The sequence below is a fragment of the Lynx rufus genome, unplaced genomic scaffold (assembly GCF_022079265.1).
Source record: "Lynx rufus isolate CCGP_SWC_20201006 ecotype Redwood Valley unplaced genomic scaffold, mLynRuf1.p SCAF_36, whole genome shotgun sequence".
Taxonomy (NCBI): domain Eukaryota; kingdom Metazoa; phylum Chordata; class Mammalia; order Carnivora; family Felidae; genus Lynx; species Lynx rufus.
The window spans coordinates 2,218,946-2,227,593 of NW_025814852.1; the positions used below are offsets into that span (position 1 = coordinate 2,218,946).

General features: G+C 58.6%; 1 protein-coding gene and 1 long non-coding RNA gene across 3 annotated transcripts; one reads left to right on the forward strand and one right to left on the reverse strand.

Moving 5' to 3' along the window:
* Positions 1-327: 327 nt before the first annotated feature.
* SURF6 (surfeit 6) lies at positions 328-6,489 on the reverse strand. 2 transcript variants are annotated; one of them, XM_047093833.1, is made up of 7 exons: positions 6,340-6,489; positions 5,139-5,342; positions 4,483-4,571; positions 3,192-3,392; positions 2,365-2,999; positions 1,133-1,576; positions 328-832 (listed from the first exon to the last, which is right to left on the reverse strand). In XM_047093833.1, exons 1-5 carry the CDS (start codon positions 6,431-6,433, stop codon positions 2,520-2,522), a joined length of 1,068 nt encoding a protein of 355 aa, XP_046949789.1. In that variant the 5' UTR covers positions 6,434-6,489; the 3' UTR covers positions 328-832; positions 1,133-1,576; positions 2,365-2,519. The 2 variants fall into 2 exon arrangements, with proteins under 2 accessions (XP_046949789.1, XP_046949788.1); XM_047093832.1 differs by having other exon boundaries at positions 328-1,576.
* Positions 6,490-6,647: 158 nt separating this feature from the next.
* On the forward strand, positions 6,648-8,324 carry LOC124522383 (uncharacterized). Its single transcript, XR_006964765.1, has 3 exons — positions 6,648-6,967; positions 7,853-7,937; positions 8,030-8,324. It is a non-coding gene; the product is annotated as an uncharacterized LOC124522383 (long non-coding RNA).
* The last annotated feature ends 324 nt before the right edge of the window (positions 8,325-8,648 follow it).

The window sequence follows — 8,648 nt, forward strand, 5'->3', positions numbered from 1 at the left end:
TCAAGTCCTAGGGCCCCTGGACAGGAGGGAAGACAGGCTGTGCTCCTTCCCAGACTCACCCAAAGGGCCAGTGGCAAAAGGAGACTAGTGCTGAGCTTAAAAATAAAACCAACAGGGGCACCTGGGTGGCTCAGTCCATTAGGCAGCCACTTCGGTTCAGGTCATGATCCCACAGTTCGTGGGTTTGAGCCCAGCGTCAGGCTGTGTGCTGACAACTCAGAGCCTGGAGCCTGCTTTGGATTCTGTGTCTCCCTCTTCTCTCTGCCCCTCCCCTGCTCACACAGTCTGTCTCAAAAATAAACATTAAAAATAATAATAACAACACAATTACCAGTTACCTTACCAGCAAAACGTGTTTATTTAGGAATAGCAGAGAACTGCAACCCGGGACATGCAAACTAGGGCAAAACCACAGGCAAATCCAACAAAGAGGGGATTATTTTACGAGGAGGACGCTGGGAAGGGCTGTCCTGACCCAGAGACTCACAGCGCAGGACGAGGGCCATTCCTTGCTGGCCGGGTCGCTGGGTGTCTCACAGGAGGTACAGCGTCCTTCCCTGTTGAGCCTGTGATCACGACGCTTTCCTGTCGAGGACGCTTCTGCTGGGCCGGTGACACTTCCTCCCATGATGAACGCAAGTCGGCACAATGCACGAGTGCTCCTCTCTCCGGCCTCCCGACTCCATTTCAGTGAGCTTTCTCCCTTCGTTCCTTTTCCCACCGCCGTGGCCTTCGGGGCAGTTGGAACCACTGCTCCGGGCAGGTGTTCTGCTTGGGGCAACCTTCATCCAATCCCCTCCACCCCGGGAGGGGGAACTTCCGCCATCTGGCTCTGGAAACGTTCTGACATTAGGCCCTTGAAGATTTCTCCCACCACGCTGCACTGTCTTCCCACACTGGAGGCGACGACACCCAACAGGGGTCTATCGGGCCTCCCAGACTCGTCCTGGGAGTTTCCCTTGGCCACATCCCACTGCCCACTATTGTCCCTGGAGGAGTTGCTCCTGCTGCCGCCTGCCGCAGGACACGCGCTCAGCACGGACACCTGGGAGTCAGGCTCCGCCTCCCACAACCACCCACAGGTAAACTCGAGAGTGTGTTTTTAAAATTCCAAACGTGAAACTCTGACCACCTCTTGACTTTGACGACGAAACCCTGCCGTGGCCGGACACCACACCTGGTCTGACTCCTTGAAACGAAAACGTCCTTTATAGACCAGATGCTCAGTTCTCATTGCTGCTTCAGAGACGCGCAAAGTGTGTTTCCGGACACACCGTTCTGTGTTGCTAGATGGAGCTCGTGACTCTCCTCCAGACCTTCTACATCCACCAGAGTTCTGCCTGATGTCTCCAGGCCTAGGAAAGGAATCACAAATCTCCCGCTCTGGGCAGACTCAAGGCTCCAGTCCCGGGGTCGTCAGAGCCGCTCTGCCTGCTGGGAGCACAGAACTCCTCCACCGGGGGGAGGGGGCGGGCGTTCTTTACTCCTCACGGTGCCGTTCGTTCTCAAGTCAGCTTTGTCCACTTCGGCCACACCAGCCTTTCCGTTACAGTCCGCTGGGTATGTTTTAAGTTTACTTATTGTGAGAGAGAGACAGACAGACAGACACAGACAGCACAAGCAGGGGAGGAAAAGAGAGACAAAATCCAAGGGAGGCTCCACACTGCCAGCGTGGAGCCTCCCTTGGGGCTAGAACTCATGAACCAGGAGACACAACCTGAGCCGAAATCAGGAGTTGGACGCTTAGCTCAGTCATTAGCAACCAAGGTGGCCTTCTGCAATCTGTTTCTTTAGCGAACCCGAGTCAAAACGATTCTATTGACAGCTTTACCCAAATAGAATCTATGTGCCATGAGCCCCCCCCGCCCCCGGGGTTTTGCACGTCTGCGCCCCTTCTGCCCCCCTGCAGGTCTGCGTGGAGTCCCGCCGCCGTACTGGGCATCTTTCGTTTCCCTGGCTGAGTCTGAGCTTCGGTTTTTCCTTTGTCTCCCCCTTTCTTTCCAGCCTAGTACACACCGTGCAGATCTAGCAGGCACCCTGAGACTTTGAACGTGTGTTCACCTAAGCGCTACCTTTTGTTCCTCCTACAAATAAACCCCAGATAACTCCCTTCCGGCCACACCGAGGTCAGCTCGCCCTCACCGGAGACTCCACCTCTGGCTCGGTCTACGGAGATCCCTCCCTTCCAGGCGAGTTCCGCACGGACACGGGCAGTCCCAAAGGCCATTCCCACCCTGCTCGTGTAAACTGGGAGGAGAAGAAGGGGCCAGGGAGGTGCCCCCCTGCACCCCCACCCTGCACACTTCCAGGGAGCTGTCTGGCCTCCCAAGAGAAGGCGGGAACCCGGACCCGGTCACTCCTTACCGGGGGTCCAAAAGACGTGGACCTCCATTCCGGACACCGTCCCTTCCACACGCGGGCTGAGCCCACGGAGCCCGCGTGCCCAGGGGCCCAGACAGCGCCGACCGAGCCCCGCCCGGCGTCACCCCAGCCCCCGGTCAGGGACGCGGCCTGGGTCCTCACGCCAGGCCAGCCCGCTCCAGGTCCTGGGGCAGGATGCGGCCCTTCCTGCGAGCCCTGTCCAGACGCCGCTCGGCCCGGGCCGCCTTCTTCTTGCGCAGATTCTGTCGCCGCTTGTCCTGCCGCTGCTGCATTTTCTCGACCACGCGGGCCGTGCGTTTCTCCCACCTGCGCTTCCGCTGCGCCCGCCGCTTCTCCTTGCGCTTCAGGGCCTCCTGCAGCAGGCGCTCGTCGTCCCGGATCCGCACGCCCTCGGCCTTGTACAGCAGGTTGGTCCACCGCGTCTTGGTCTCCAGCTCCCGCGCCTTCCCCTCGTCCTGGCTCTGCAGCTCGGCCAGCCGACCCCGCCGTGCCCGCAGGCGCTCCAGCAGCTGCCGGTAGTTCTTCCCCGTCAGCGGCGTCAGCTTCCCCTTCAGCTTCTGCCTCGTCTCCTTCCGGCGCTGGGCCTTGCCGGCCGGCTCCCCCGCGCTCACCTCCACCTTGCGGGCGGCAACCCCGGTGAACCCCAGCCTCAAGGCGCGCCTCTCCCGTGAGCCCCCATGAGCGCCCCCGGGGGCAGGCACTGCCGCCACCCGCCTCCGCGAACGGGCGGCCTCGGGCCACGGGCCACGCGGCCAGCCGGGGGGCACGGCCCGGGTCCCCGCGCCTGCACGGCCGCACCTGCCTCTCACCTTATTGAAGAGCAGCCCCAGCCGTGCCTCCTCTCGGGGTGGCTCGCGGGGTGGCTCGCGGGGCGGCTCGACAGCCTCCGTGGCCTTTGCCACCTTCTCCTTCGCCCTCAGTTCCTTCCGCTTCCTCTTCTTGCGGTCCCGCTCCTGCTTCCTCCGGCGTCTCTTCTCCAGAGCCGCGGGAGACGGCTCCGAGGTGCTGCCCTGGAGGAGGAGGAGAGTCAGGGCTCCCTCACGAGGGCCTCCCAATTTCGGGGCCCCCGGTCTGGGATGTGGAATCAGGGCAGGAAAGCGGGTGAGGAAACGCTCGTGCAAGACAAGGTGCTCACTGAGCTCAGTGTTCCCCCGGGAGACGACCTGTCACCTGGAACCCAAGGGACCCCAAAAAGGACACGAGGACCCCCAGGTAAGAACCACGGCTTCCGGTTCCCAGACACGGACGTTGCACCAGGGCCCTTTACAAATAATTCGACGTAGGTGTGTCCTCCATCGTTTTGCAGACGAGGACAGGCCTAGCCAAGGACACCATCTGGAACTCGGCATCAGATCAGGACGCTCAATGCCCACGCGGACTGTGGGGCTGTTCTGCCGGTGACTCACCTGACCTCTGCTCTCACAGACGGCCTTTTCCGTCTGGAGGCCAAAAAGAGATCTCTACCAGACTGACCCAGACCTGCATGCAGGAAGGCCAGGCCGGAGCTCAGACTGCCCCTTAGGAACGATCCCCAGGCTTGTCCCAGGGCACCGCACAAAGAAGCCGGGGGACTGTCCCACACAGCAAGAGGCCCAGGGTACGTCCCCAGGGAAAGGGCAGGTGGTGGCTAAGTGAAAAGATTATGTCACTCAGCACAAAAAACCCAGGAGGGTTAGGTCTGGTGCTTCCTGTGGCGGTCACCTCATCGCAGACCCTCGCCACCTCATAGAGCTGTCGTGACGTCAAGAGGACACAGCGCTGCCCGGTGTCGTGTCCAACAAAGGCAGCTTCCTTCGACAGACTGAGCCTCTCTCCAAGGGCACAGGGGACCCACAGCACAGACCGTACAAAGCAGGTTACCGTGGGAACGGAGTCTCCCCAAGATGCCGGAAACTACACCTGATCCCTTGCCAACCAAAACTGCCGTGGCCCTGGCAAGACCTGCTGCAGGGGTGGGAACAGCGGCTGCCCACAGTGGCTGGCAGAACTGAGGACCAAGCCCACAAAGGGCACCAAGGTACTTTCTCCTCCACGCAGAGCAGGAAAACCACTGCAGAGAACCACACTGCTTTCTACACCCCAGCAGCCTCCCCAACTTACCTGGCCCCGGACCTCCTGTATTTTCTCACGTAGCCGCTGCCGCAGAACATCCAGGGCAAACAAAGACTCGGACTCTGTGACCTCGACGTCTATGAGGAAAGAAGTGGGGAGCTAAGAGAAAACCCCCTGCCTGACCTTCCCGTCCCTTTTCCCAAGGTCCAGCTTCAAAGCCTGAAACCCCACACACTGTCCCACTCCCCAAGTGGCCACTCGTCGACCTGCAGGACGGTTCTAGTAAATACTACTCTCCACTCCCCAAGCTGGACTGGCCCCCAGAACAGAACACCCCCGTGCGGTAAGACAAAATGCTTCTGATGGGTCCAGACAAACCCATCTCTCATTTCTTCCCATTTCTGCAGGCGGGGCTTCCCCACCTCTCCCAACAGGTCAGCTCTCGTGATGCCACTCCGGACACCTGCAGGCAGTGAGAGCCTCCTCAGGGCAAGGTCCTCAGGGGAACATGACCCTGCCCCTCACCAGACCCCAATGCCCAATGGCCTAGAACCACTATGTATTCCCTGGGATCTGTCCCTTGAAAACCTGCTCTCTAGAAAGTCTCAAAATACCCCAAAAATGTGCGTGACACCATATTTTCTCATGTCCACAGAGGACCGTGTTTTCAAGGGATCTCAGTCAGCCCTGCCCCACATCTCCACCTGCAGGAGATCCTGTGGAGGTGAAGGCCTCTTCCTCCGTCGCTGCTGCTGGGTTTCTGGCCTTGGAAGCTGCTGGAGACTTCTCCCCTAGGGGTCGGGCTTTTGGCTCCACAGCCTTCTCCTCCCTCTCCCAGGATTTCTTCTGCGCTTTCTTCCTCTTCTTTTTTGGGGGCCCAGAAGCTTCTGAGCCTCGAGTTTTGTTGGCTGAAATACAAAATCATAAAGGGCTGAAGTCTTAACCTTTGTGACCCATCCAACCTGCATGAAAGTTCTGCAAAGCCTTTGATCCCAGGATACTGTAGGCGAATCAGGACGGAGCATGTCCTTTTGTAAAGCTCAGAGCCACCCACAAACCCGAGAAAGGAGACTGGCCACAGGTGGTAAAACCCTGCAATACATCCACACTTGACCCAGCAGTCTGCTTACGAGAATCCGTCCTGGTTACGCACCAAGATTTGACCTCAAAAATGTTCATCGCAGGGAAAAACTAGAAAAACCTGAATACTCACCTACAAGGACAAGTTAAGCCACCTGTACATTACCAAGCGCTACCTAGCCGTCAAAAACGAGAACACAGGCTTTTGTTTTTTTAAGGGATCAAAAGATGTTTACACTTAAGCTAACAAAAAGAGTACATTGAGTACGAAACGAGACTTTTTAAAACGCTGAGACACACTCACAGAAGGAAAACTAATCTTTCAACGTATAAAGTTACAACCCAGTGCTAAGAAACCTCAATTTTCCTAACTTTAGGTAATGAGTAAGTTTGCCTGGCATAAAGACAAAAGGCCGTTCTCCGTCTAGCTGCCTGTCAGACGCTGATGCTCTCTGCCCCTTCGGGTCCAGGCAGCACTCACAAGTGCCAACCTCTGTCTCACCTGCTTGTGTACGGACTTCCCGGTAAACCCCACTGGTAGGAGCCGTCCCGTTCCCGCCCTCTCCCTACTTCCCCCATCCCATCGGGTCACCTCCTGCAAGCCCCGCAGGGGCCTCCGGCCCGGTGGGTTCCCTGGCACCCCCGAGCTGATGCCCACAAGCAGGGAAACAGTGACAACTGTACATCACCCTTAAGAGTCTTTCCACCATCTTACGGGCTTGCTTCACGCACCCACGTGTCTCACCCACCCGCAGGCTGCGCGGGGCGGCACAGGGGCGTACCCCACCCCCAGCCCTGCCAGGCCCGACCCCGGCTGCTCTGTACCGGACTTGCGTTTCTGCGGCTCCGGGCTGTGCTGGGAGCAGATTTTCCTGGCCAGGCCCTGCAGGTAGGCGTCCTTGGCGAGCAGAGAGGCCATGGTCGCGGGTTCTGGGACTCTCCCGGGAGACACACACGCAACCCCCTCGCCACGCCACCCTCACCACGCCGCCGGACCGCCCTCGCCGGAAGCCGCGCGTGCGCAGGCGCCGCCAGCCGAGCGCCGAGCCGCCAGCGCGCGGTGCTCGACTAGCCAGGCCTGGCTCCGCCGGAAGAGACGCGCGGGGCGGGGCGCAAAGCATTGTGGGTCCTGGGCGTCCGTGGCCCCCGGCCTCTTCCCTCGGGCGGGGATGGCGACGGAGCTGTGACTTTCCGGCCGCCGCGCCCCACCGCCCGGCACGGTGCCGCGTACACAGTAGGCGCTCAGTACCCGGGGGCGACGGGACCGATCGGCCGTGGTTCAGCCCTCTGGGGACCCAGATCCGAAGCGGGACCCGGCGAGAGCGGGTCCGCTCCGAAAGCACCGCGCGCCCAGCAGGTGCCGGGCGGGCAGCAAGGGCGGGAGATGCCAGCGCTGAGAAGACACGCAGCGGCGTCCTCGGCGGGTCTGCGTGTGTGTGGCCACCGGCAACACGTAAGGCAAGCGCAGGATGAGTCGGGTAACGGGGAGTGCCAAGGAGAAAGGTCCGGGAGGAAGGGATGTGCGGTGTCGGGAGGGAGGATGCCGGGGCGCTCGAGGAAGACCCACTGGGGTCTTTGCTCTGGGCAGTGCAGCCACAGGCTAAGATTTAGGACAAGGCTTATCCCTTAACTCACGAGGGAAGGGACGGAAGTGTTCAGCCTGAGGTTGGAGACCACCGCACCCCTGTTCCGCAATTCATGGCAGTGACAGGCTTTGTCACAACACCCAGCCCTTCAAGGGCTGCCTTGGGGTGAGTAGGGGAGGCCTTATTCCTCCAAGGAGGGAGGGGGCAGGGGCTTGGATTTATAAACTACAATTTCAAAAGCTATTTGAAAAGGTTTCTGACGAAGCAGTAAGAATGTAACTTTCTGCCCGGGATCTCTGCTGTGAGGTGACGTTTTGAGGAGAGGATGGCTTCGTTGTCCCCCACGGTAGATTTCCAGGACACTCACTGAGCCATAAACGTGTCCCTCCTGGCACCGTCCGTTTTCACCATCAAAGCCAGAGGCGCAGAGGAACAGGGATGTGGGAGGGGAGGGGATGATGTGTCCTCTTCCAGTCCACACGACCAGTCTGGGGTTCTCCGTCCCGTGTGACCATCTCCAGGGGGGGTCTTTGAGGCTTTGCTGAGGTCCTGTCTGGGCGGGAGGTGGTTGATGGCAGCAGCGTTGCCAAAGGGCCGGGAGAAGAGGAGTTCTGAGTGCGAATCTTGACTCATGGGCCTTATTCATCTGTGAGTTTTCTGGAGGGTTTGACCAGCGGATCCTACCTCCTCCCTGAACACCTACTCTCCTCCTTGGGTCTCATTTCCCTTTTCTGTTAACTCTTACTGTGCAGTGGCTCCCTTCAGAGCTCGTGACTCGGTGCTGCCGACTCCCCTGAACTCCAGGCCCACATTTGGACATGAGACACATCGTCGTGGGTATGTACAGAACAGGGGTCCTGGCCTCCCCCGACCCCACCTCCCCTCACTGCCTGCCTTCTGCCTCAGTTAAGGCCACTCCATGCTTCCAGGCACAGAAGTCAGACCTTGAAGCCACCCTGCCTCCTCATTCCCTACATCTGGTCCTTGAGTGCATTCTGTTGGCTCTCTCTTCAAAGTATATCCGGAACTGTGTTTGACTTGTTCCAGACTGCCACCCTGATCCTGCTCTAGATTTCAAAAGGCTCTAAGAAATGGTAACTAACCGCAATGCAAAACGAAAATACACGTAGAAAGATGTTTGCAGGGACTCCTGTGTGGCTCAGTCGGTGAAGTGGCCGACTTCGGCTCAGATCACGACCTTGCGGTTTGTGAGTTCGAGCGCAGAGCCCATTTTAGATCCTCTGTCTAACCCTCCCCCCTTGCTCTTTCAGAAATAAACATTCAAAAATAAACATTTAGAGAACTGGGGAAGTTAGAATGCGTCACGAGGCACATCTGGGTGGCTCAGTCAGGTTAAGCGTCCGACTCCGTTTTGGCCGAGGTCATGATCTCAGTTCTTGAGACTGAGCCCCATGTCAGGCTCTACGCTGACAGCACAGAGCCTGCTTGGGATTTTCTCTCTCTCCTCTCTTCCCCTTCCTCACTCTCTCAGAATAAACATTAAAAAAAAAAAAAAAGTGTCATGATATTAGATGATATTATGGGATA

Bases quoted from the DNA above. Each gene is read 5' to 3' on its own strand.
- SURF6 (XM_047093833.1), bottom strand. From the start codon at position 6,433: ATGGCCTCTCTGCTCGCCAAGGACGCCTACCTGCAGGGCCTGGCCAGG. The intron at 3,393-4,482 runs GTAAGTTGGGGA...CTCCTCCTCCAG, and splicing joins TACAGGAGGTCCGGGGCCAG to GGCAGCACCTCGGAGCCGTC. The intron at 3,000-3,191 runs GTGAGAGGCAGG...GCCGCCCGCAAG, and splicing joins TGGGGCTGCTCTTCAATAAG to GTGGAGGTGAGCGCGGGGGA.